General features: G+C 49.0%; 2 protein-coding genes across 9 annotated transcripts in view; both read left to right on the forward strand.

Moving 5' to 3' along the window:
• BEND5 (BEN domain containing 5) overlaps positions 1-11,189 on the forward strand; it is a 47,647-nt gene extending 36,458 nt beyond the window's left edge. For all 5 annotated transcript variants that reach the window (XM_023636831.2, XM_023636832.2, XM_023636833.2 and 2 more), the window contains 2 exons: positions 3,030-3,243; positions 11,013-11,189. In XM_023636831.2, the coding sequence (XP_023492599.1) occupies positions 3,030-3,243; positions 11,013-11,170 (372 nt within the window). In that variant the 3' untranslated portion in view covers positions 11,171-11,189. The remainder of the gene's footprint in view (positions 1-3,029; positions 3,244-11,012) is intronic.
• AGBL4 (AGBL carboxypeptidase 4) overlaps positions 1-26,688 on the forward strand; it is a 1,218,758-nt gene that overhangs the window by 1,004,182 nt on the left and 187,888 nt on the right. The gene's annotated exons all lie outside the window — the stretch shown is intronic.

The raw sequence follows: 26,688 nt of genomic DNA on the forward strand, positions 1-26,688 counted from the left end.
TAGGAGACTTAAGAAAACATAATCAAGGCATTCATTCCTGAATCTGGACAGGGGAAGGTGTGAGCAGAGGCATGGGTGGGGAAGAAGGAAAGGAAGTACCAGTTACTGGATATGGGCTGTCCTCCTGACGTTTTACTCATGCTACCTCATTTAGTCCCCCAGACAGCTCTAGGAGTTAGCTGGTGCTCTGCCTATTGTAGAGCTGAGAAAAGTAAGGCTCAGGCAGGTAAAGTGACTAGCCTGAGATACCAAGCTAGTAGGCAGAAGGACAGGATGCACACCCAGGGCCAGAGGCTCCTGGGCCTGACCTCTTTCTGTTACTGCACGCTGGAAGAAGAAGGAAATGGAAGTGTTTGGGAGCCTCATAGTGATGGGCGTAGTAGGGAAATAATGGTTAGTAGGTTGAATGCAAACAGGATTCTAGAGGGCCTTTAAAGCTGACTGAGGAGGTTGGATTTGATGTGACAGGAAACGGAGTCATTCAAGATTCCAGAGAGTTGACATAAAAACACAGATTTGAAAGACTGCAGAAGTCATCTAGTCAAAGAAGGAAAGCCATGTTTTAGGGAAATTAATCTGGCAGTGTTGACAGGGTGGGGTGGAGGGGGCAGGGGCTGGAGGCTGGAAGGCCAGCCCCTGGCCTTTTTCTGTGTTTCCTGTCGGCAGTGTGAGCTGCAGCGGGTGTTGGCAGGGGAAGTGGCCAGGCAGGTACAGAGAAAAACGGACTGAATATTAATGTGTTAGATCCGCTTTGTCTCCATCACGTTAGCACCACAGTTGGCGGCAGCAGGAAGGCCCAGAGAGCATGGGCTTCGGGGCCATACAGATTTGAGTTTGAATCTTGATTCCAAAATTTACTGAAAAGTAATTTAGTCCTTCTGAATCCGTTCATGTCTGTAAAATGGGAATAATAATTTCTACCTATTTCTATCCTAAGTCATTACGAGGATTAAATAAATTGAGGGTACAATACCTGGTTCATTATAGGTACTCAAAAACCATTAGTTGTCCCCTTTCTCTTATAGAACATTGGCTAAAATGACTGTCATCTCTCTTTGAAGAATCATAAATTATAAAGGATTATAGGAAAGCAAGGCCCAGGGTAGAAAATAGCAGAGACCTTTGAAAAACTGAAGTTGACTTCCATCTCTAAGGTTCTCTGATTCTGAATTTAATCTGACTCAAATTCCTTGTTTTTCCCCTATCTCAAGAAGCTTGCATGGGTAGCTCCAGAGCATCGTCAGGGGAGGTGCCTGGGGTCCAGCAGGGAGCAGCAGGGCACTTGTGCTCAGTGTGCCTGATTTGGTACAGACTGCCCACCTGCAGTTCAGACTGCAGAGAAAAGGCCAGACTTGACCTTGGGTGGGTGTGGCCCCAGCCAGCCCTGGGCAGCACATCTCACTCCAGGGTGCCTTATCTTCCTGAGTGAGTGAACAGATGTGCGGGACGGAAGTTTGCAGCCTGGAAAGCCAGATGGATCTGGTTATCTGATAGCATGCCTGCACAGGTCACTGAATGATCTTTTGAGCAAAAGGAAGTGAAGTCAGCTGTAGCAGGTGGATTGTTTACTTACTGACATTTGTGGGTGGGCTGTGTTGCTATTTCTTTTCTCTTTTTTTGGTTGAAAAACCTCAGCAATTGGTGAAGCAGAAGGGTTGCTGGCTGACCCATCTGCCCATCTTTCTTTCCAAGCCATCTTCAGTAGAAGGGTCTTTAATCATCTTTGGTCAATGAGTCTTGCTGGTCTGCCATCAGTGTGGGTGTGCGTGCAGTCTCTCAAACCAGGACCTCTCCGAGACCTCGCCCGACCATGCGATGTTGATGACCTGCAGGTCTTTCTGAAGACAAGGACTTTTGGCAGAGCCTTTTCATTCCCCTTAGAAAGTGTATCTCATTAGTAGCTGCCTCCCCTCCAGCCCACAGAGGCCATTTCCACCCTCCGTGGACTCAGCAGAAACAACATAAACAGCAAGGTCCAAGTCAAACCTCTGTTTTTTAATGATTAATGTTAGCAGATGGCTTTTGAGTTTTTAAAAGAGCCAGAAAAGAGGAAAACTTTAAAAGCTTGTAGTTCATTGCTAGATCATTCTGGGTCTTTTGCATTTATTGACGCTGCACTGAAACTTTCTGAGTGCTTCCTTTATAGGGAGCCTGAGGTTGTGTTCTGTTCTATGTGCTGTCAGAATCAGCCCAGGGACAGTGTGATTGTGCAATTTGTTAAAATCATAGGTGTTCTGAGCCAGAAGGAACTCAGAGATGAATCCAGCTCTCCCAGTTCACAGACAGGGAACCTAAAGCCAGAGATGGGAAAGGGCTTGCACAAACACCCTCAGATTAATGGCAGAGCCTGGACAGCTGCCCTCCCGCTCCACTTGCCAGTGGTTTTCAAATGTATGTCGAAATTACCTGGGGAGCTTCACACCATCCTCATGCCTCGGCCCCACCCAGACAAAGTAACTCAGAATCTCTGGGAGTGGGGCCCAGGCACCAGTGATTTTCATAGCTCCCCAGCTGACCCCATGTGCAGCCAAGGTTGAGGACCACTGTGCTAGGAGGATCTGAGGCCCAGAATGTTCACATTAAAGGGAGAGAGGTCCTTCTAAAGTGTAACAGAGAAAGGAGTTAAACATGCGTGTTCCTGAGATCTGGCCAGGCTCTGAGCAGCCTTGTGATACTGCGAGTATGGTTTAGAATCCCAGCCCTGCAACTTAATAGTTGAGTGACTTTCGGCGAGTTGCTTCTCCTCTCTCAACCTGGCTTTTCCATCTGAAATGAAAATCGTGTCCTGACCCCTTCCTTCCAGGCTTGCCGTGAAGAGTTGAGATGGGGGATATAAAGCACTAGAACAAGGCCTGGAGCGTTTAGGTATTCAGTAAATGATGGTTATCATTTCCCTTAAAGAAGGTTGACTTAGGGTGTATGGGGTGAATCCCTTGGAGTGGTGCAGCGATGTCTTTTAAAGGACAAGAAAAGTTTCCAGCTGCCGTCCTTTCCCACTAAGCAGGTGCTCGTGTTCTTATCCCGTTCAGGTCCATCTGGGCAGCGGGATTTGGGTTGATGAGGAGAAATGGCACCAGCTACAAGTAACCCAAGGAGACTCCAAGTACACGAAGAACTTGGCAGTCATGATTTGGGGAACAGATGTTCTGAAGAACAGAAGCGTCACAGGAGTTGCCACAAAAAAAAAGAAAGATGCGATCCCTAAGCCCCCTCTCTCGCCTCACAAACTCAGCATCGTCAGAGGTAGGTCACTGCAGTAGAGACACAATGGCTGAGATACTGTCCTTCCCTCTGTCAAGAGTGTATGAGGCACAGTTCACTCAACAGTTGCTGAAGCCTCTCCATGCCAGGCCCCGGGCTGGCCACGGGGACATAGGAACAGATACAGACCTTGTCCCTGGAGAGTTCACATTTAACAGGGCAAGTGAGCTGTGGACACAAGTCCAGTTCAAGGAACTAACATGAGACAGAGACAGGTGATGTGCTAAGGGAGTTCTCAGGAGGGGAGGAGACCCCTAGCTGGAAAATCAGGGAAAGATTCTTGGGGAAGGGGTCACTGGGTTGGGCCTTGAAGGATGTGTCAGACATGGAGACACAGATGTCGAAAGAGAGGTGCTTCAGGAGGCAGAAGCGTCTGGAACAAAGGCATGGAGGTGGGAAAAGAGTGCTGTTGTGTACAGAGAGCAGTAAAGGTGGAGGCTAGGGGACGCAGGTCTTGGGGTCCTAGCATCATGCCTGGAGCAGATAATGAGATGAAGACCAGCTGAGGGGCACGGGACTCAGCTGCTTGTGTTTGGGAAGAGACGGGGGTCATTTGTCCCCCTAAAGATGTGGCTTTGTCCTGGACTCTTTGATTTTCCTTCTTTCCCTTCCTTCCTTCCTCCCTCCCTCCCCCATCACCTCTCTCCCCTCTTCTTTCTTTCCTCTGTCTCACTCACTCTCTCTCCATTCATTCCCTAAGCCCTTATTCTCTGCCAGGCCCTCTGCTGGGTATTGAGGACACAAAGACGCAGTCTCCATCTGAAGGGAGCTCACAGTCTCGTGGGGAAGACGAACACAACAGCAGCTAGTTACTGTGCAGATGAAACAAACCACAGAGACAGGCCGGAGGAGAGAGAGTGGAGAGAACACAGTCATCGCTAATTATTTTGAGCACTTCCTATGTTTTAGGTTCTGTTTTGGGGGGATTTATGTTTTTTTAAAATACCTTTACATATATTGACTCACTTAATCCTCATAACACTTCTACTGTTAGCTACTGTTATTATCCCTGTTTTACAGGTGAGGAAACAGACACAGAGATGTTAAGTAACTTGCCCAGATCATACAGCTAGGAGGGGTAGAGCCAGGAGTCCAAGCAGGAGGGCTGGCTTCAGAAGCTGTGCTCCTGACCACTAGCCTGTAAGTGTCCAGCTGCCATGTTTTGATGAAGAAAGTAAGACTCCATCAGTCGACAGGTACATTTTGAGCAGGCTTTGTGCCAGGTTCTGGGGCAGACAACAAATACGTCCACGAACAAGTCAGCCCTTTTCAGGTACCAATGAAGGTGTGAGGATGAAGAGGCCTGTGTTAGCTGGCTGGTTGGAGAAGGCCTGTTTGAGGAGGCGAATTCTAACCAAGAACTGAATGTGGAGGAGCAGCCCCGTGAAGGTCTGAGGGGTGTGAAACAGGCCAAATAAATAGCAGGTGCAAAGGCCAGCGTGCTCGGGGGTAAAGCAGCCCTGGCAGCTGAGAGTCAGGAGTAAGGGGAGGGTGAGGCCTTGGAGGTGGGCGACAGCCGCTGTTGTCGGAGCGTGCAGGCCACCGAGAAAGGCAACAGAGGTCTTCAGTTGCGGAGTGACCAATGGGAGAGCAGTTGGGAGGCAGTGGTCTTGGGAGAGATGATGGAGCTGGGGACGAAGGCTAGAGCAGTGTTAGGGGAGAAAAATGGCCAGATGTAGAGAATATTTTGGAGGTCAAGGTGGCAGGACAGAGATTAAGTGACCAGCCTGAGGTCATAGCTACAACGTTTCACACCGGCACCCCTGACTCTGGTCTGGGCTGGTCCTGCTGTGGTGCAGCTGCCTCCCCCTCCTCACTGACCCGTGATTGATTGATTCAGGCAGCCACTTGTTTTTAGACAATCAGGGGTAGCCTTTAGTCTGCGCACTTTCTGAAATGGTGGAGCCTGATTTGGGAGGTTGCCCTGAGGAAGAGGCCTTCCTTGGGATGAGCCCTGCCACCCCGATAGGTGGCTGACCTCATTTTGTTACACTTGTTGGAATGTGACTCAGCAGCTCCCAGGTGCCCCCCCATAAGTGGCTGCTCCACCATTATCATGGTGTGGTATGAAGCCATCTGCTGGGTGTCTGCCTCAGACACTCGCCTGACCACATCTGATTCAGCGTCACATCCTCGTTGTCTAGCAACAGGGCCTGGCACACAGTAGGAGCTCAGGAAGTGAGGGTTGGACAAATGAAACAAAGACCTGCAAGCTGATCCCCTGACAACCCCTGGTGTGCTTTCTTGTAAATCACCTTCCCTCCATGTCTCAGTTTCCTCAGCTGAAAACGTGCCTCCTAAGGTGATGAGGGTTGCGTAGGATTATAGCCGTGAAAGACTTGGAAATAGTCGAGTTTGAGGTGTGAAAATAAGTTACCATTCTTTGTGGACAAGCGAGCTGCCCCCGTGGAGCCCACATGACCTCATGATGGCCACGTCATTGGAGTTCACAATCCTTCAGTGCTTTCCAGCCCCCTGCCGTCCACTCACAGTGCCATGCAGTGGAAGTTAGAAATTGGAACCAGGTGTCAAAAGCCTGGGGTTGAGCCCCAGCTCTCTTTGGTTTAACTTTTAGCTTACCCTGGTGCGTATTGTATTTGTTTTTGTTTCCCCAAGCTTAGTGCTGCCCCAGTACCAAGTAGATGCTTGGGATCTCCATCTGTAAAGCCAGGCTCACAGTCCTTGTCCTGGCTACTCAGTGGATCACATAGACATTTTGAATGTTCTTTCAACCCCATCAGACGATGTCTTATGAAGCTAATCTGGTTCCCAATGCTGTGGAACAACCTAGAAGAAAATACCTCAGCTGTGTGTCTTGGGGTCATTCAACTCCACCTGCCAAGTCCTCTGAGTTTCCCTCACTGATCCACTCCCCTATTTTCTAAGCCCTTTTTAAACCTTCTCTGCTTTTCCCAAACATTAGTCTGTGCCTGTCTCTTTCGCAAAAGATTGCCTTGTCTGTTCCTTCACAGAGAGAAAAAAAAAGGAACTCCCACAGCTTCGAACCACCACACCTGCAGACTTACCTGTGTCCGCCCCATTCCTCTGCCTCGTGTCCCAAGAGAAGTGTTTCCTTCTCTCATTTGGGGCTAACTGTTCTCTCCTTCGAGATCCCAGCCCACCTGCCTTTCTAAGCACCTTGTTCCAGTTAACGCGCCGGCTCTACTGGTTCCTTCCCAGCATTGTTTAAATCAACTTGGACTGTTCATTTCTTACAGAAGCAAACGAAACCTCCCTAGAGGCCACTTCCATCCCGCGGCTGCTGCCCTGTCTCTCTTCCCTTTCACATTCAAGGTCCTGGAAAGAGCTGTCTACAGGCCCTGTCGGTGTTCACTTACAACGCCTCTGCCCTTCCATTGGCCTTCCGCTGCCAGCTGGATCTGTCCCACTAGGTGTCCCAGTGACTTCCTCCTTCCTAAGTCCAGGGCGCCTTTCTCACCTCCTCCCCAATACTGTTCGACTCGCCCACTCCTCCTTTACCAAGAAGCCCGTCCTGTGTGCTCAGGACTTCTCCTGCCTCTCAGGCTTCTCATGCCCCTCTGGGCTCCTCTTCCACTGCCCTCTTCTCTGTCTCCAACCGTCTTCTCTCTCACTTGACAGCTTTCCTCAGCTGATCTCACCTCCCATTGTTCCCATTGCCCTCGGTGTGCCCACGGCCCTGGGTTGAAGTCCACGCTCCTCATCCTGGCTGATGCCTGGGGACCTGGCCCCTAGGGCGCCTCTGACCTCATCTCGCACCACACTTCCCATTTCCCGCTGTGCCCTGACCACTGAGGCCTTCTTCCCGTTCCTTCCTGGTCCCACTGCCAGCTGCCCCTCCTCCGATCCGCACGTCCCCCCTCCTCCTTGTCGTTCAGAGAGGCCTTCCCCAGCTGCCTTTCCCTCACTCTCTATTACATCATCCTACCTAAAGTCTCTGCATAGCGTTTCTTATTTTTTTGTTTATTTGCTTGATAATTGTCTTTTTCCCCCACCCCTATTAGAACATAAGCTTTAAGAGCATCTCGTTCAGGGCTAGCATGTAGTAAGTGCTCAATAAATATTTGTTGACTCAATGAATGGTGACTCCCAAATCTGTATTTGACCTCAGTTCACACTTCTGAGTTCCTGGTCTATACATCCAGTTACCCACTGTCATCTCCTCATGGATGTCCCGTGCCAGCGGCAGAGTGCACCACTCACTGCTCTCTCCTTTTCCTTCTTCCCAAAGCCTCTGCCCCTTCTGTGTTCCCTGTCTTGGTGGATGGTACCACCAGCCAGGGACCCACAGATCCCTCATCCTTGACTCCTGCACACACTTCACTCTCCATTTGCTCTGCCCCCAGATGCCTCTTAACCCGTCCGCTCCGCTCCATACCCTCTGCCCCCTCAGAGTCCAGGCAACATCATTTCTCCCCTGCACTACTCCAGCAGCTTCCAGACTCCTCTCTCTGTTATGTAACTGGAGTGATCCTTCAGAAACCAAATGTGGTCCTGTTAACCACCACCCCGTCACAGCCAGTCCTTGGGACCCATTATTAAAGGGTAAGCTTCTTAACATGTCATAAAGCACCTTCATAATCCAGCCTCTGGCTCCAGCTCCAGCTTTATTTTTCAGCAATTTTCCCCCTGAACTCTAAGTTCTTGCCAAAATGAACTACTTTATTCCCTGAACAATGTTCCCTCTCACATTAGGGAATTTGCAAATGCTGTTCCTGGTGCCTGGAACGCAGGTCATACCCCCTCTGCACTGTGCTGCTTTGCCCGGCTAGCGGCTGCTCAACACCCGCATCTGCTTGCAAGAACCTGCCTTCGGGAAGCCTTCCCTGACCTCCTAGGGTGGGTGGAAGCTTCTGTCCTGTGCCCCAGAGACCTTGTGCCTACCTCTCTTCTCTTCTGTCTCTTTGCCTCTGAGGAGCCTGGTCTAGCCACCCCTTAGTGCCCGTAAATGCTTGCCATGCAAGCAAGCGAGAAGGAAACTGATTTGCCCAAGGCCACACAACTGGTTAGATCAGAACCAAGCAGAACAGGGTTTGCAGGCTTCCTGTTGTCTCCAGAGGTTTCTTGTCTTACTGAAATACAGTGTTGATTTGTCTTGTCTGTACTACAACCAGGCAGGTTTGAAGTCTGTCTCCCAGCCCACCATGCACTCACCATTTTTAGCCTAATTATTTGAGCTTTTCCCATGCAAGCTGTCTGCTGGATTGAGATTGTTTGTATTTATTTTGTATGTTTTTACCACATTTAGTTGCATCACTGTGTAAAAATGACAAAAGCCTTGATGCTCACAGGGTTGGTGAGGATTTTCTCTTTGGTTTTAAAGTCATTGCTTACCAGGCAGCAGAGGCATGTGGTGAACGCCAGCCCTGCCTTAGCAGGAGGAGGCGGGAGGGCTGGAGGAGAGTCTCGCTCTGACAACAAGCTCCAGAATGGCAGTGAAACCTTATTACGGTCAAATAACCTTTTGCAGAGGGTCTTGAGTTTTCTAAATGAGCCACGGCGTTGAGTTCTGGTTCATTTTTATAACTTTTTTAATAGGACTCATTAGCGCTGGTATAAACCTTGTTAATTAAGCAATAATCTCAAATGCTCCGTCGCAGAGGGAGACGTTCCCGGCAACTGCAGGTGATTAATATCTAGAGCCTAACGAAGCCTTTTAATCAACCAGAGGCTTGGTCCATGCTCCTACCCCAGGAAATGAGAGTGATTAGGATTCTGTGGAGGCCTCTGAAGACCTCCCTCCACATGCACCTCTCTCCCCTTGCCTCTTCTCCGACTCATGCTGGGGCTCTCAGCACCGGCACACCCACTCTCCTTTCCCCTCCTGTCCCCTTTGCCTCTTTACCCACGCTTGTTATCTCCCAGAGACTTAAGAGCTGGAAGAATCTCCCTGGATTATCTGATTTGACATCTGGTGAAACTGAGACCCAGAGAGGGTCCCATTGGAGGTTGCACAGCGACTAGAGTTAGAGCCGGATCTGAGTACCTGAACTTGGGAACAGTTCTCAGCACAGGTGTCTCCCTCATTTGGTTCAGGTTTCAGCAAAGTCACTGTGAGTGTCTGCTCTCTGCTGGCCCAGGGCTGGAGAGGGAATGCCCAAGAGTTCCAGGAGGCAGCTTGCCACGGGAAGGGAAGGGCTGAGAGTCGGGTGGGCAGCAGTGGACTCTGCCCATACTCGCCTCCTTTCTCCAGGCCTCAGTCTTCTCCCACGTAGTTAGTCTCTGTGATCCCCTCCAGTGCCGACGGTCTGCATCTCTAAGAGGATTACCTGCTGTGGGCTGGCCTGGTAGATGAGATTTTGTTTGTCTTCTGTAGCAGTTCCTTAAGATTGGGTTCTCATTCCTGTTTTATGGGTGAGGTAAAGCTCAGGTTCAAAGAAGTCAAAGTTCTCGCCCACGATGACGTACCCCTATGGCACATTCCCCACCCACACCCCCCGTCCCCTTATATCCAGAACTTTTATGTCCCCTCAGGTTTCCCTGGAAAAGTATTCATTCATTCATTCATTTAACATATATTTACTTAATCTCACCCCTGTGCCAAGCACTGTGCTAGGCCCTGGCAATGAACATTTGTATAAACATAAAATAATTGTAATGACCCCATACAAGTGTTGTGTTCCTCACAGTTTAAAGAAAGCTTGCAGAGTGTTTATCTCACATGCGCCATGACAGCCTTGAAAAAGGTGATCTGTAGTTTGTGATTCTTGTTTATGAGGTGTTGAATCTAGGGCCATGATTTGCGCGAGGTCCCCAGGCTGGACAGGGGCCTGCGGTCAGCCTCTGGCAGGCCTTGTCTGGGGCTTGCTCTCTGCTTCATCGCAGCAAATGGCAGACACAGTAAAAGTGGCAGTCCTTGGCCTCATTAGTAATCACCACAGTGAGATACCACTTCACACTGACCAGGTTGTCAAAATCTTAATAATCTGACAACATCAAATGCTGTTGAAGGTGTGGGGCCACCAGTCCTTGCATACATCACGGGCAGGAGCGCCAGGCAGCACAGCTGCTTTGGAAGACGGTTTATTAGCATCGCCTAGTAAAGTTGACCTTGCACACGCCCGAACATCCAGCAGTTCCACGCCGAGGCCCACACTGGCGAGTTCCCTGCGTGTGCACCCCAGGAGACATGTGCCAGGCTGTTGGTAATTGCAAAACACTGGAAACAACTCAAGTATCCACTGACAAGAAAGTGGATCAGCAGAGTGTGGAATAGTCACACAGTAGAACACTACTCAACAGTGAAAATGAGTGACGTGCGAGTCTGTACCTCAAGTAAATCTCAAAACTGTAACGTTGAGTGAAAAAAAGCAAGTCAGGAGGATATAGAGAGTAAGGGCACACTCGTAAACAAGCTAAAAACAGGGAAAGGTAAACAATGTGTTATTTAAGGATGTATGCATATGCATTAACATTAGAGGAAAAGAAAAGCAAAAATTCAGGAGAGTGGTTCCCTCTGGTGAGGGCGAGGACAGGACGGGTTTGGGGCGGGGCGTCCAGGGGCTTCAGAGGGACCAGTAATGTGCTGTTCAGCTGGGTGCTGGGCACATAGGGCCTCTATCTTTATTTTTAAAGTACAGATTTACAGTGTATTTCTACTCTTTTCTAAGTACATTTTGTGACGAAAATTTGAAAATATAGCTATGCCAGATACGTGAATTGGTATTTGGGAAGTATGTCAGGAAGCACATTTTTCTTCCCCCCCCCCTTAAAAGATGTGTACTCAAATTCACCATTAATCCGTGGCCTTCTTGTTTCTTTTCTCTGTCTAGAGTGTTTGTATGACAGAATAGCACAAGAAACTGTGGATGAAACTGAAATTGCACAGAGACTCTCCAAAGTCAACAAGTACATCTGTGAAAAAATCATGGATATCAATAAATCCTGTAAAAATGAAGAACGAAGGGAAGCAAAATACAATTTGCAATAAACTTTGGATTTTTCATAAAGCCTTTGCGTTTTCCTTGCGTGGCTTGTGATTTGCGGGCGATGGTGCCGTCCAGATCAGACCCCACTGTGCACAGTAGTGCGCGGGCAAGGAGCCAGCAGGGTTCTGGGGTCAGCGCTTCTTCTGAACTTGGACTTCCTGCTCCAAAGAAGGCAGGTGGATTTGCTGAGACTCAGGCAGCAACCTGGCGCCCCTGTCATTCTAGGGATGGTAAAGCACTGTCTTTTCAGAGGGGGATAAAGTGTCTCTGAGTTGTCTATCACTTGACCCAGAATTTCAGCTGATATTTTTACCATTCGAGGACTTCTATCTCTGTTCCTCTATTTTGTTCTATAATAAAGCTTCATTAATTCTTTCATGGAGACAATCATTATCTTCATTTATTTAAGCATATTGGATGTACAGTGGAGGTATCCAGTGTCTTTGAAGAGTGGAACATTCAGGCGGAAGGAGAGAAAATTCACAAGGGATGTGGCTGCTGTCTGCTGATTTGAAGGGCTGTCTCAAGAGCAGATTGCTTTCTCTTACTTCAAAGCACAGATCTAGGACCAGTCGCCTTTCTCACGATGATATGAGTTTCAGCTTCCCTGGTCATTTGAATCAATCTCTGTAAAGGGGTGTAGGGGGGCAGTAATGCTAGATGTGGTCCAGGGTTACCTTCAGGAAGTAGGAGGCAGTGTCACCTGGTGTCAGTTATTTTATCCAATCTTACATCTCAAATGATCTTTAAAGTTACGTAATTTTTATCTCATTCAGTAACCGAGTCTCTAAGGTACCTGGTGCACAGTCTGGCAAACCACACTGTCTTCCTGTTGATTTGCACTTTCCCTTCTGTGATGCCTGTGAAGTCAGCATGGTATATTGGAAATGACAAGGGTTTGGGGCTACGCATCTGGGTTCCAAGCCTGGCTCCCCTGCTTGCTTTGAGTTTAACCTCACCTCCTGAGTTTCCATTAGAGCATTGGTGGTCTGTAAGCAAAAGCTCAGGGTCAAGGGGGTATGTAAGGTAGGTGGCTAGCTCTTTGAGGAATTTTATTTTAGTAAATGATCCTTTGTAACATGAAATATTACATGCTCACTAACAGGATGTATAGATGTGAATTTCATTTTATGATATTTTCCCAGTGCTCTACAAACTAACGGTGTGATCGTGGTCCAATCACTTAATGTCCTAGAGTCCTTATCAGTATAATGAGGAAGATAATGCCTAGCCCGCAGGCTTTGTGGATAATTAAATACTAATAATAACAACAACAACAGATACTTAGTATGTGCCAGGACGTTCCTAAGTGTTTAACATAGTTTTAACTCATTTCATGAGGTAAGTAAAGTTTATGACACTTATTAGTGTTCAACAAATTCATGTCACTAAGATGGGTTCATCCTAATGGCATGGGGCAGCTTGGGCATGAGTAGTGTGGAAGGCTTGAGAGACTGGAAAAAAGCATGTATCATGCTTGAGCTCATCCCCTCTCTGCCTGAGCATGGCGAAGCACAAACGCCCAGAGGCCTGTGCATCTTCCTTCAAAGACTGACAGTCTGGTACCTGTGTTAGAGGTGCTTTTAGGTTCGGGGGAAATAGTCATGGAAATATATATTTAAAAAAATGTTATGATGTATGTGACAATGCGTATATTAGGGACAGAACAGGGTTGTGAGAGATTGTGGGGTCTGAGTTCGAATCCTGGCTTTACCACTTCTGGGAAGGTCACCTGACCTCTCGGGGGCTCATTTCTTCTCAAGTGGAGATAATGATCCCTGACTCAGGGTTGTTTGGAGAGTAATCCAGGTAACATCTGGAAAAAGGGTTCTGTAAATCACAAAGAGCCACACAGATTTTAATTGTTTTAGCTTATGAGGCAGAATAAAATCAGAAGCAGATGTGACAAGAAAGGACCTAAGAACCGATTCTGATGGAGAATCAGGAAGGTTTCACGTCCTAGTTAGACTGCGCAGTTTGGAGCTCCTGTTGTGTACCTGGTGCCCTGTACTTATTATAAGAGGGCAAGGCTGTCATTCTTATACCCATACAAATGGGAAAATGGGCTCAGAAAAGGTTAAAAAATTTGTTGGCCAAGGTCCCAGAGTTGTCAGCATTGGAGCCTGGTCAGAATCCAGGTCTGCAAAATCTGCCCTTTGACCTCTTCCCTGAAGGATGAGTGGGATACTGTGGTCTGGGCTGAGAATCTAGCCATGTAATCTCAGGGTATCATTAGGAGAGATGCGACCTAAGTAATCAGTCAACGGAAATTGATCTCATTAATTCAAGCCCTTTGGAGGGACGACAGTACTGTTTATACAAGGATTCACACTGTATTAGGTTCAAATACACAAAACTCAAAATCATTTCGTGTAGTAGAGTTTCCCAAACTTGTCCAGTCTTAAGAACTTGCTGAGGTGCTTAAAATGCAGATTCCTGGGCTTTGGCTTGAAGAGCTTGATTCAGTAAAGCCGGGGACAGGCTGGGACGTGTATTTGAACACAAGTGCCACTTCTGAGCAATTCCAGTCTAGAAGTCCTTAGAAGACCTGCTTTAATGAAGGAACAAGACTGTTTCCTCTGTAAAACGATCTGCTCCTCCTGAAGTGCCTGAGGATATTTGAAAGTGAGAATAAATTTCCTCTTAAATGGCTGACGATGTGCCCTCACACCCTGTGTCGAGTCACTCCTTCATGCTCCCCAGCGCTGTTTCACGGCGCCTGATGCAGAAGCTGGCTCTCAGTCTGGGCACCAATGGTTTCCCCTCACTTTTGCACTTAGATTCTTTCTTTCAATTCTGGTGACAGCCAGTGAGTCGTGTGGGACAGGACAGTCAATGCTGGATTGGCAGAGCCTGAATTGATGAGGTCTGGGCACTGTCTTCAGAAGCCCTGGCAACGGGTTCTCTGTTAGCAGACGAGACAGAAAGATGTGGCATGCTTCTATTTTCAGCAGAGAAAGGTGTGTCAGTGCCTATTTTGTGCCCGTGGTTCCTTGGATGCATTTCTAAATTATGACATTTATTTTGTAACTGTAAAGAAATGAAAACCACCTTATAGAAATTTGTAGAAAAATAGCAAAACCTTCCAAATTGCACTACTTGCAAGGATTGTGATGAATCTCTTCTAGTCTTTTTTTCAAGGGTATAAATAAGCATTTTACATACCTGCAGTCATAGCAGATGATTAAGTTTGTGTTCTTCCCTTTCCATTTAACATGTTTCCGTGTTGCTCCATGAAATTTATAACCGACAATCCTAACATCCACCAAGTGGATGGACATCAAGCTACAACTCAGCAGACCATCTGCTCAGCTGTGGGGCTAACCCGAAGGGCTCCCAGTCCATGGAAAGCCTGGCCACACACTTTGGTCCAGCGCGGGTGACAGAGTGAGCTTGAGTTTGGGTCGATGCATTTGAATTCAGTTCCCAACTTACTACCTCACTTGAGGTACACCTTTCATCTTTCTGAACACCAGCTGCTTCATTTGCGAAATGGAGGAGATATATCCAGTCATGGAGTTGTTAGAAGGATGGAGAATGTAATAGAAGTGCCCGAGCGAGAGTGTATAGATGGCAGCCCGTGTTCATGTTGACTTCTCTCCCCCTGCCCCACCTTCATTCACTCCTCACCTGTTCCCGTCTCTCACCTGTTCTGACCTCTTACACAGTGACCTTGGCTTTCATACCTGCCGTTGGCCCTCCAGACACCTGGTGCTTATCCCGCAGTGCTGGGTACTTATGGGCTCTTCCCTGTGCACGCCGACTGGGCCCACTCCTGGCCTTCCAGCTCCCCTCAACCCCCTCAACCCTCACCCCCCGACCCGGCTGGCCCATTTGCCATTGGCCTCAAATTTTTAGGTTGTTTATAAATAAAACTCAGATGAAGATTTTTGTGTGTATAGTTTTTTCCCTTTATATTGTCTGTCATTAGGGTCATTTACCTGGGTCAAAAGGAATGACATTTTTATCATTCTTGATACATAGAATGGGTGTGACTATGTTTTAAATTATTTTGCCAAATTAGCCTCATTATATTTTCCTTGATTATTTCCAAGACTGCACATCTCTCCAGAGTTTAGTTTCTTATTTACAGAAAATAAAAGCTTAACCTGTAAGCATTTCCAGCAGAATCTATTTCATTTTCTGTGTTTAGTTTTCTCTGGACAGTGTGTTTACCTTGGCATATAATTTTTACCTTTCTTTCTGCAAATAGACATACCAACAGATATTTTCATTATTGCTGTTGAAGGGATTGATGAGTTTCTACCAAGCAGCTTCAGAGGCTCGTGGAACCTAAGAGTGAGCAGTGAAGTTGGAAGTCTTTCCCCCAGATTGCCTCTGCACTGTGAGCAAGTGCCTCTCCAGACAGTGGCTGAACACCTCCAGGCGTGGGGGAGCCGTCTTATACCCAAGAGACCATCCTATTACTGCCGTCACTTAGACATTCTCCTGTTGAGCTAAAAATCTATTTCCTTGAGACTTCTAGGGTCATTCTCATTCTCTCCTCTGAAGTCAGGCAGAATCCTGCTCATAGCCCTTTGCAGAGTTGACGGTAGCAATCATGGTTCTTCACCATCTGATAAATAGTTTAAATTCTGTTCCACCATTTCTCATGTGAGAGAGGCTGCACAGGAAAGAGTGGGGACTCTGGATTTAGACAGCCCTGTGTTCAAATCCTGACTGCTGCTTAACTAGTATGTGACCTTAAACAAATTCTTAACCTCTCTTAGATTTTGTTTTCTCATTTTTCCCCTCCGAGGAAGATTAGCCCTGAGCTAACATCCGTCGCCAATCCTCCTCTTTTTGCTGAGGAAGATTGGCCCTGAGGTAACAGCTGTGCCCATCTTCCTCTATTTTATATGTGGGATGCCTGCCACAGTGTGGCTTTATAAACAGTGCATAGGTCCGTGCCTGGGATCCGAACCAGGGAACCCTGGGCCGCCTGAAGCAGAGTGCACGAACTTAACCACTGGGCCACTGAGCCCTAGTTTTCTCATCTTTAAATGGGAATACAATACCTACCTCACAGGGTTGTCTCAAGAGCTACATAAGATAGTGTGAGTAAAGCACCGAGGCATTCAATATCTCTTAGTTCCCTAATCCTAAGAACTCTGACCATCCCAGTGGCTCTTTTACGGATGTGTCCCTAAAAGGTGAGGTCAGGATTGGACACTATTCTGGAAAGGATCTGATCAGCACTAAGTAGAGCAGGCTGTCACCTCTTACTCCTGGACAGCGTATCTCTATTAACATGGCCTAACCGTGGTTTGGCATCTTTGGCGATAGCATTGTCTCATGTTGAGCTTATGGTCACCAAACCCTCCTCTGCTCCCTCTTTTTGGCTGACATGATGCTTGTCCCTTTAGTTCACTGTGTTGTAAGAGAAAGAACATAGATTTTAGAGCCAGAGAAACTGACACCAAATTCAAATCCTGACTTCACTATTTATTAGTTTAGAGGGAATTGGGCAAGTTCCCACCGTCTCCGGCCTGTCACCTTGTCCACATGCAGTTGCCAGATTAGTCATACCGGCCTGCTCTGTGCCAGACCTGCAGGCCCACTCTCCTGGTTCTCAGCCTCAGTAAATGTGGTTCTTGCTGTTCCGTTTTTCATTTTAGCAGCTCTTTATGACCCCCTCGCCTCGATTGTGTGTTCTTAAATATATTTCTTAAATGAAATACAGGACTTTGCCTTCATCCCTGTTCCGTTTCGTCTTATTGGTTTCAGCCCAACATTCCAGCTGGTTGAGATCTTCTTTTCCATTTGTGTTTAAAATACAAAACAAGATTTGAAGAAAGCCAAAGCCAAAAAAGAAAACGCAGCCGTAATCGCAAGCACCAAGCCCAGGTGCACGTCCACTCCTGAGCCCCTCCTGCTGTCCAAGGGCAGCACCTCTGCTCATGGGGCCAGCCCGCCTCCCAAAATCCCGCCTTCTTCCTTTGACGTCACATGGCAAACATCCCCCCTGTTGCCCAATTGCATAGCCACCATTTTAATGCCCTTCCTGGCATTTGGCCATGATTACCTTCTTCTCCCTTTGCTGGAGGTTTTAGTTTTGTTGTCTCTAGTTTCTTGCTCTTAGAGATAATGCTGCCATGATTGTTTATAGTTGTTTGTTTCTTAGAGTAAATTCCCAAGAGTGAGCTAATTGGGATAAAGAGAAAGAACATTTGTAGGGTCCTTTCCATGTGTTGTCATATTGCTTTCCAAAAGGTTAATCCATGTCTCAAGAAGGGCAGACAGGCATGAGTATTTGGAATTTTCAAAGAAGTTTGGCGAAATAGCTTTCTATGGGAATCTCTTCCTACGTCAATTGTCTATGCATACATTTGTGTATTTGAGATTGTTATGGAATTTTGTTCTATGACGTATCCTTCCTCCCAGTTTTACAGGGTATAAATATGATCTTTTGTATCCTCACCAAGTTATCAGTAATAATGTTTAGTGAAAAGGAAACAGCCGTGTGGTCCTCCACTAAAGACCCCACTTCTCACCAATCAGCCTTCTCTCTGCCGGATTATGCTAGGAGCATGGACTCCTCCATCTAGGAGTGGTCAGGGAAGGGCTCTGAGACGTGACATCGGAGCTTACACCTGAAGGATGAGAATGGCTGTGAGTTCATCATTTGTCTGTTGGTCTATCCCTCCCTCCATTCGTCTCCAACGTGCTGAATATGTAGCCTGTGCCCAGCACTCTGACAGGCACTACTGAGCAGGTCCCACCAGGGAGTCACACCTCAAGTGCGGCTCCAAATCCTGTGCTCTTCCCACCATTCCAGAATACACTCTTTCAGCCACATCCGAGCTGGTACCCAAGGATTTGGGCATTTACTGCTTCATTAGCTAATGGAGAGAGAGATTCAGTATCTAGCCTCACCACCATCTGTGTCCAGAAGTTCTCCCATGAGGAATTATGGAATTCATTCAGTCATTCAACACATATTTGTTGAGTGACTACTCCCTGTCAGTCACTGGTCTAAATGCCTGAGATATGTCAGTTAAGAAAAACATAAAGAGCTTAACTTCTAGAGGGGGTGGAATGGGATGGGGAGGACGAAAATAGTGAACTTAATAAATCAGGAATTATAGAAGGTGGTAAATGCCATGAAAAAAGGAAGGAGGAGAGCACGATGCGGCCGACTAAGAGTGTCGGGGGGGAGTTTGGCTCCTTAGTGGAGGGCTGGGGGGGCCTCCTTGAGAAGGTGGGATAAGATGGGAAGATGGTGAGGGAGTCAGCGCGGGGCAGGAAGCCCTGCCCAGGACCCCTGCCATGGGGACTGAGGTCTCCACATAGTGTGGGAAGTACCGGACATTAAACTCAGCCTGTCCTCCAGGAGCCGCGGGCGTACTCCAAGATGGCGGGGAGGGAGCGCAGGGAAGGAGGGAGGAGCAGTTCATTTCAACTGGTACTTTAGAACACTTTCTGTAACAGCAAGCAAGGGTAGATCACAGCATAGAAGGAGCATTTTCATAAGGAAAATGAAGCAGGAGACGTCGAAAGAGATGAGCACTTGAAGGAGCTGGGGGTGAAGGGTTGCTCCTGCCTACACCTCCTTCCCCTCGTCCCTCCATGAAACTAGGGGTCCTTGGGGGAAAAGTCCACCGGGCCCAGGCATGGACAGAGGGGGCTGTGAGTCTGGCTGTCGTAGGTTTGAATCCAGGCTCCATCTCTTTCTAGGGGAGTCACACCCTTCCCTGAGTTTCTGTTTCCTCCTCAGAAAAACGAGGATAGTAATTCTGACCTTGCAGTATGGTTGGGGGCAAAATGCAGAAGCATCCTAGAGAGCTCCTGGCGTAAAAGCTGGCCCCGGAGCAGGCCCCGCTGACTCCATGTGGGGTGCCCTCCTTCACTGACGCATCCTTCCATCAGACGTGGTGACGTCCGACCCTTCGCATACTGACGGGCTCTGAGGTCTGGGGCAAGCGCTGTCCCCCTCCAGGCCTCGTCTCCTCCTCTGTAGGACAGTGACAATAACCCTGCCTCTGAGGGTTTGCTCTGAGGATTCACTGAAATCCCGAGTGAAAAGTGTGCGAGCAGGAGCCTGGCCCAGAGCAGGTCCTGGTCAGATCCGTGTCCTCTTGCTGGTGTCATAGCCAACGTCCCCAGCAGAGTGGGCCCCTCTCCTCACTCCCGCAGGCGCAGCCCCCACCCTTTGCATGGTACAATTTGGAGAACCAGTTTTACCTAATGAAGGATGATCTACTCTAGACTATTGGTACTCACCTGTCTCTTCCAACTGAGCTGCTGGCCTGTGTCTTAGTCCAGGCGTTTCTGAAAAGACAAAAAATGGGTGCTCCCAGCATGGGTGCCCTGGATCCGGCAGACTAGGTGCTCAATAAATGCTTGTTGAGTGAATGAATGAATGGCTTTATTATTATCACATTGACTTGCAGTAATATAAAAGACTTCCACAGATGCTACTTCCTGTGATTCCTCATAGCGATTCTGTGATGTGTCTTTATTTTGAAGATAAGGAAACAGGCTACGATGAAGGGTAATCTGAAGTTCCTGACTCACATAATAAATGGATGCAACTTAAACCCAAGTCTCCCGAGGCAGAATCCACTGCTCGTTTCTCGGCAGCTGTGGTTCTGAGACGTCAGCCTGCATCAGAATCAGCTGCGGGGCTCCTTAAAACCCACAATGCAGGTCCTGCCCCGGAGTTTCTGATTCAGCAGGTCTGGTGTGAAGCTCGCGAATTTACAGTTCCAGCAAGTTCTCAGGTGGCGCTGGCGCTGCTGGTCTGGGGACCGCACTTTGAGAATCACTGTTCTAGGCAATACTACTTTTCCATTTTGTAATCATGATAAGTAGCATATAGTTACATCTTGTTGATTTCAGACTAATGGGCCGTGACCAGCAGAGGCTGTGGGGAGAGAGGACAGGGTGCCTGAGCCACAAGGCCAGCTCTGCAGCCCATTGCCTTGTGCTGTGGAGGTGAGCCCCATCACTTTGGGACCCACTTTTCTATGTGTAAAATGGGATTGGCCATCTGCCTCCCAGGGATGGTGGTAGAGGGACTATTTCAAGTAAAATTTAAAATCCCAGGAATCAATAGGGTGAAACCTATTTCAGTCATTTTCTGTACCCATTTCCAGGTGTCCAGGACATGAAGTAGAAGAAAGAGATCCAGACCCCCATGTGCTCCCTCTGCACCAACACCCACCCTCCCCAAACAAACAAACAACAACCAGAATTACTGACAAGTACCTATATCGAGTTGTCGGTTTGCTCTCTTTGTTCCTGAATCTGAATAATTCACAAGCTCTGTCATAATTACATTCACCATCCACTTTAGCATCTTGGTTTCTTTGTTCACTGCTATATTCCCAGCACCTGGCATGTAGTATACACTCATTCAAAAATTGTTGAATGAATAAATGACAAAAGTCAAAGACTCGCCTGGAGTCTATGGCCCCAATTCAGGCCTGAACTAAAGCAAGGACCCCAAAGGTGGAGGGAGAGAAATGGAGAAGAGACAGACCCTGGGGTCACTGCAGCTCAATCCCGGTGCTGGGAAGACAGCCCTGTCCCTTAGCCCCTGCCTAGGGACAGGCCATGGTGTTCCTGTTCAGGCCAGTGGTGTGATGGGAGGAAGGAGGTAATAAATGTCCAGGGCCTGAGCCACTCCTACATCGATTTTTCTATGGGAAAAATCTGCGCAAGGGACCCTCCTCACCCCCTGGAACGGACACTGAAAATTTACCCGGAAACCTTTAGCAAGCCCAGATTGCCTGCAATCACGTTGGACCCTCTGGACCCGTTGCAGCAGCCATCTGAGAAGCCACACAGGGAACTAACACCAAAGGGGCTTCCCTGTGGCATTGTCCCTGGGTCCTTGCCGTTAATTCCTCAGCAGTTCTCACTTGTGGCTGCCTACAGCCCCACCTGGAGCTCAGCAGAGATGGGAGTTTCATTTTGGGAAAATTCTGGAGGCTTTAGGTCTGAATTGCAGCAATCGGGGACTGTGGGGGTCCGTTCACCCTACCCCCACCCCACCCTTACATACACCTTTCCCTACTCTCACTCCTGGAACACAGGGACTCCACTGAAATGGTTTTCTGAAGTCAACAATGTGTCAGCACAGTTATGAATTGCCTTGCGCCTCTGCTAGTCTTATCAGTCTGTCTTGTCATTGTACATCCATCTTTCTCACTGGACTGTGAGCTGTCAAAGGCAGGGCCACTGTGTGTTCCTCTCTGAGTGCCTGAGCCCAGCGCAGGGCCTGGTACAGATGAAGTGGAGCTCTCCCTGGAATCCTGGCCCGTGACGACCAAAGGCTGTGGGAAACCAGAGACCGAAGCAGTTCCTTCTGCTTGGGAGTTAAAGGCCTGGACGGTTCAAGAAAGCCCCTCATGAGAACATCAGGAGACTTTCCTGGTCTTGCTTCCCCGGGGGAGGGCATCACCAAGTCAAGGAAGGAGGAAAGGATTTGACTGTGGTTAAGTTTAAGGAGTCTGACCTCACTCACACTGCCTGGGTCTGACTCTGGGCTCCACCGCTTACCAGCCCTGTGACCTTGGGCAAGTTACTTAATTGGTTCAGGTCTCAGTTTCCTCCGTCATGAAACGGAGGTGTCAGTTTCCTGTGAGTGTTAAATTAACACTGTAAAGCACTTAGAACTGTACCTGACACATAGTCAGCATTACGTAAATGTTTATTGCCATTGTGAGTAATGAGGGGCAAGAAGTGGAAGAGGTCAGATGTTTCAAGGAGTGCAGGTGAGGTTGGTATTGGGAGAGGAGGCTGGAAAGCGGGGTAGGGGTGAGACCATGGAGGGCCTTGGTCCCAGACTGAGGGCTGGACTCCGAAGACCATGGACAGCTGCTGAAAGATCGTGCTGGCATCAGTGTGGGGGTGTTTGGAGGGGGAGAGAGGAGTTGAGGAGGTTGGAGGTCACGCAGGTGACAGTAGATGGGGGGCAGGTGTGCACTCTCCTTCCTCCTTAAGTGTTGGCACTGCCAAGCGGGAACCAGGCTGTGCGCACCATCGGGTAGCGGTCCAGGTGGGGCGTGCCCAGGGCCTCTGTGTCTGGAGCAGCACCTCCTCCATGCAGCTCCCGGGCCCTGGACCTGCTCTGCGCAGGCCTGTGCAGGGACTCAGCCCAGGGAGGGGCGGCAGACCCAGAGAGGGAGATGAAAGCCCTGGGGAGGTGGGTTGCAGGGCTGGCTGCGTCTGTGTCAGGTCCTCCCCTGGCTCTTCCTTGATGCCTTGGAAGCAGCAGGGTGTGGAGTGAGACAGCACAGGTTTAGACCTTTCGTCTGTCACTTTTCAGTAGCGTGAACTTGGCCAAGTGACTCAGCCTTCTGGGTCCTCAGATTTATCAGCTGTGCAGTCGGTTCACTTAGGGCTGTTGCCTAAGGAGCTGTGCACATGGCAGGCATACAGTAGGTGCTCACTAACAGACACTGCTCCCCCTTGAGAGCGACAGAAGCAGGGAGCGCCGATCACCTAGCCGGGATGTCACGCTCCGCCGTGCGGGGCTTTGGGCCCGGCACCTCCCGTCTATGAACCTCGATTTCTTCGGTTATGGTGCGTGAGCGACTGGCCGTCCTCCTGCTCCGCCACCCCTCCATCCTGTGAGGGAGCAGATTTCAGCCTGTGATACATTCTTTCCCCGAACTGGTGGGAAGCCCCTGGCCCTGGATATGAAAAATGAGAGCCACTCCTGAGAGGCTCTCATTGCGGGTGGAAGGAGGGAGGCTGGAGCTCTTCTTTCCAATGGCTCCTTAAATTATTCTCATTTTGCTGACTCGCGCACTTTTCCGAGCTAAGGAGCTCCGGGAGATGGTTATAGGCCATTTAAGCAGAAAGGCTCATTGGCTCCGATTGCTTCAGGGAGGAAGAGATTTAACACTTGCTGGCCGGGCCTGGTGCTGCCTTGCACAGGCCCAGGAGGGCAGGTGGGCTGTGCAGGCTGGGGCTGCCCTTCAGGGAGCCCAGACCAAGACCAAGTGCACCCTCCTGAGATTCTCAGTGTCGGCCAATGAAAGGCCCAGATGGGCTAGAGACGGGGGGGCCAGCTGGGGAGGTAGGTAACTCCCCTGGGTTTTCAATTATGATTATAAGGTAGCTTGTTTTCTTTCTCTTTTTATTCTTTCTTTTTCTTTTGTTTTTAAGATTGAGCTTTGGATCCAGACTTCCTTATTCAGAGTGAGAAGGGCAGCGACAGGAGCGTATCACTGCCTCTCCTGTGCCCTTTCCTCTGCCCAGGATCAGGGAATCTTTCCATTAGCCTTGCTGAGCTCGTATGTCAGGATCCACACTGAAGACTTCATACGTTTAATCATCACAACAAGAAAATTTGAGAGTTGGCTTTATTGTCTTTCTTTCTTCTGATGAGGACGCGGCAGCCCAGAGAGGTTAGATTTTTTGCACAGGGTCACACAGCTAATAAGTGAGAGGGTCAAGACTGAAATCCAGTTCCATCTGAGACCAAGTCCACTGTTCTTTCATCACAGCCTCAGGCCTTCTAGTAATCAGCACTGACAGGGAGCCAGCTGGGTGCCAGACTCTGCACTATGTGACAAAGACAGAGGAGCATGCCTCTTCCCCTGGTCGGAGTCTAGCTGTGTTCAAGGTTCACCTTCGTGTACAAGGTTCACCTTTGTGTACAAGGTTCCCTTGTAAAGCAGCGCAGGAGGGTAGAAAGAGGGGAAGCAATTGCCCAACAAGCGGATAATTGTGCACGTGCCCCACCGCCCCCACACACACTGACTTTCCTCAGAAAGTGAAAGACCTCACAGCAAAAAATGAACCAGCGCTACATGTATCAGCGTAAATAAATCTCAAAAGCATAATGTGGAGTCAGAAAGCCGGTGGTGGAATGAAACATAGAGTTTGAGACTCGGTGGTAAAATCTTCAAACATGCGAAACAATGCTAGAGGTTGTTCCTGGACAGAGAGAGGTGCAGTCAGAGCCTGGAGACCGGGGCAGGAAGGACACAGCCTGGCTTTGGGATAGTCCTTCCCGCGCTGGGATCGGGGCGAGTGCCAAAGGGGCTTCCATAATGTTTTAAGTATTTAAAGCAAACGAAAAAGAGATCTAAGAGGAAAAGCAGAAAGCAGTAGGTTCCGAGCCATTACGCCTGGGAGGCTAATGGTGGGGGGTTTCCTCCTGTTGTGTGGGCCTCAAGTGCAGCCTGGGCCTGCCGCTCAGTCATGGGGGTGGCACTAACTCCTCCCCACAGGCTCTGGGGAGGATTAAACAAGGGATCAGTTAAAGGCACTTTGCAAACTGTAAAACACCATACGGATGTAAATTGATGCTGCACTTCTGTGCTATTTTCCTGCCTTCCTGACTACACTGTGACTTCCCTGAGGGCAGAGACAATCCTAATTCATCTCTTGACCCCAGTCCAAGCTCAGGAACGGCTGCTGGCCCTGGGCCAGAGCTCCGGATCTGGTGAGGCTTGCTGTCAGCGCCTCTCCCCAGTCCGTCACGGCCTTTGCTCCTGAAGACTGTTGGGATTGAGGAGGAGCAGCTTACCCCAGGTTTCCACCCATGGTGGGCACATACAATTGATTGCTCCGTGCTGCGTCAGGTACTTAATTAAGGAGAGAAAGGTCGAGAAGAAGCCTATCTTGGGTCCTGTGGGCACAATAAGGGATGTGATATTAAAAGCCCGTCCCTCCTAGGCTTTCGGAGGTACCCAGCAAGGTGCCCTCCTGACCTGCGCATTCTGTCTGCACAGATAGCCTGGGGGCGAAGGAGGTGTGAGTGACCCAATTTGATGAACGACTGCCCTGAACTGAGTCCCCACAGAGCCCTTACTTGATCCTTCCATGGCTCTCTGAGATGGTTGTCATCACCCAACAGGAAGATGAGGATGCTGAAGCTGGAGCCATAATGATGGGCAAAGTCAGAATTCAGATCCGAGTCTGGTGGATTCCAGAACCTGTGCTCTTCTCCGCAGCCCGAGGTGTCTCCACACACTGCGAAGGCAGAGCTGTCCCCAGAGAATGCGCCCCCTCTCCCGTAATTCAGCTGAGTGGTGGCCGAGGCAGGGACTGCAGTGGGACAGTCACATTTCAGAGCCGACCAGAGGGGCTACCACTCGGAGGTCCCTTTGTATTTTGAGTATGCAGTCTCTAATTAGACTTTGCCTTAATTGCAATATTTCCATACACCCCGCCACTGCAGTGTACTCTATCTGGGGATAAACATGTCCATCAAGCGAGAAGCAAATTGTGGCTGTTGCCTTGGCCCCGTCATCCCGTTCGCTTGCTCCCGGGCAGTTCCTCTGGGGATGTAGCTCACCCCTCCCCTGTGGGAGTGCTCTGGGGCCCACATTTTAATCAGAAGTGTGCCTGCCTCTAGGAAAAAGGGTAGGGGCACACCTTGAAAGTGATTAAATTTAATAACCAAGGACCATAAAAAGTCAGCTTTGCAATGCATAATTTCACCAGGTATTTATTTATTTCATCATGTGGCCGCATTCTGTATGCTGGATGGGGACACTTTATTAAAAATGCCATTTATTTTAACAGCAGCAATAAGGGAAACAAACACCTTTTTTTTTTCCTTGCTCCCCACTGTGTTAAAGGTATTTGTGGTTATTAAATTACTCTTTAGTAGAGGACTGCCTGTCTCCAAATTTACTCTGAAGTGTTTCAATAAAATGATCTCCAATGTTTATTCACTCAGCAAATACTCACCCGAAGCTCCTCCGGGTCAGGTACTGTGCTGGCACAGGGATACTGAGGGGCGTGGCAGAGTCCATCCCCTCCTCCCAGGAGCTCACAGGGCATAAGGCAGGGGCGGTGACATGCATCCCAAGGCACAGCACAGGGCTCGGCCGCCAGGGCCTCTTCAAGCAGTTTTTACTCAAGAAATGAATGAGTGAATGAATGAGGGGATGAGTAGAGAGAGGGAAATTGACCTCCTCAGTGTTACAGAGCTGGGCCTGAAGCTGTGCAGGGTAGTGCAGGGGCATAAAAGAAGGCTTGGTTGACTCTCCTTGAGTGTCCTAGAGGAGGTGACTCTCAGGGGAGAGCTGGGCCGGGGGAGGGCAGACGGCGTTTCAAGCAGAGGGGATAGGGTGAGGCAAGGACTGTGGCGGTGCACCCTCTCCCTGCGGACATCTGCCCGGCTGCCCCCACTTCCTCCAGATCTGGCTCACAGCTCCTCGTCAGAAGCTCTCTCCTTGTCTGCCCATCACACACATTGCACCCACCCCAGGGTGCTCTCTTGTCCTCTCTGCCGCTTTGGTTTTCTCCCATCCTGACAGATTTATTTGGATACTGTCCTAGCCTCACCACCAGCTGAAATGTCAGCGTCATAAGAGCGATGACTAGAGGAGTGACTAGTGCATAACAGAGGCTTAAAGTTGAGAGACTGAGTGAACGAGGGACTGAAGAAGCTCAGGGTTTTCTCGGAACCATAAGAGGTTTCAGTGTGGGGTCTGGAGAGCGAGGTCTGAGTGGGGCTCCTGAGACACAAGGCTGTGGGGCAGTTGGGGCTGGAGCCCCTGGGCATACAGGCCTCACATGCCCACTGAGGACTAGACTTTGCTTTGAG

The sequence above is a fragment of the Equus caballus genome, chromosome 2 (assembly GCF_041296265.1).
Source record: "Equus caballus isolate H_3958 breed thoroughbred chromosome 2, TB-T2T, whole genome shotgun sequence".
Classification (NCBI taxonomy): domain Eukaryota; kingdom Metazoa; phylum Chordata; class Mammalia; order Perissodactyla; family Equidae; genus Equus; species Equus caballus.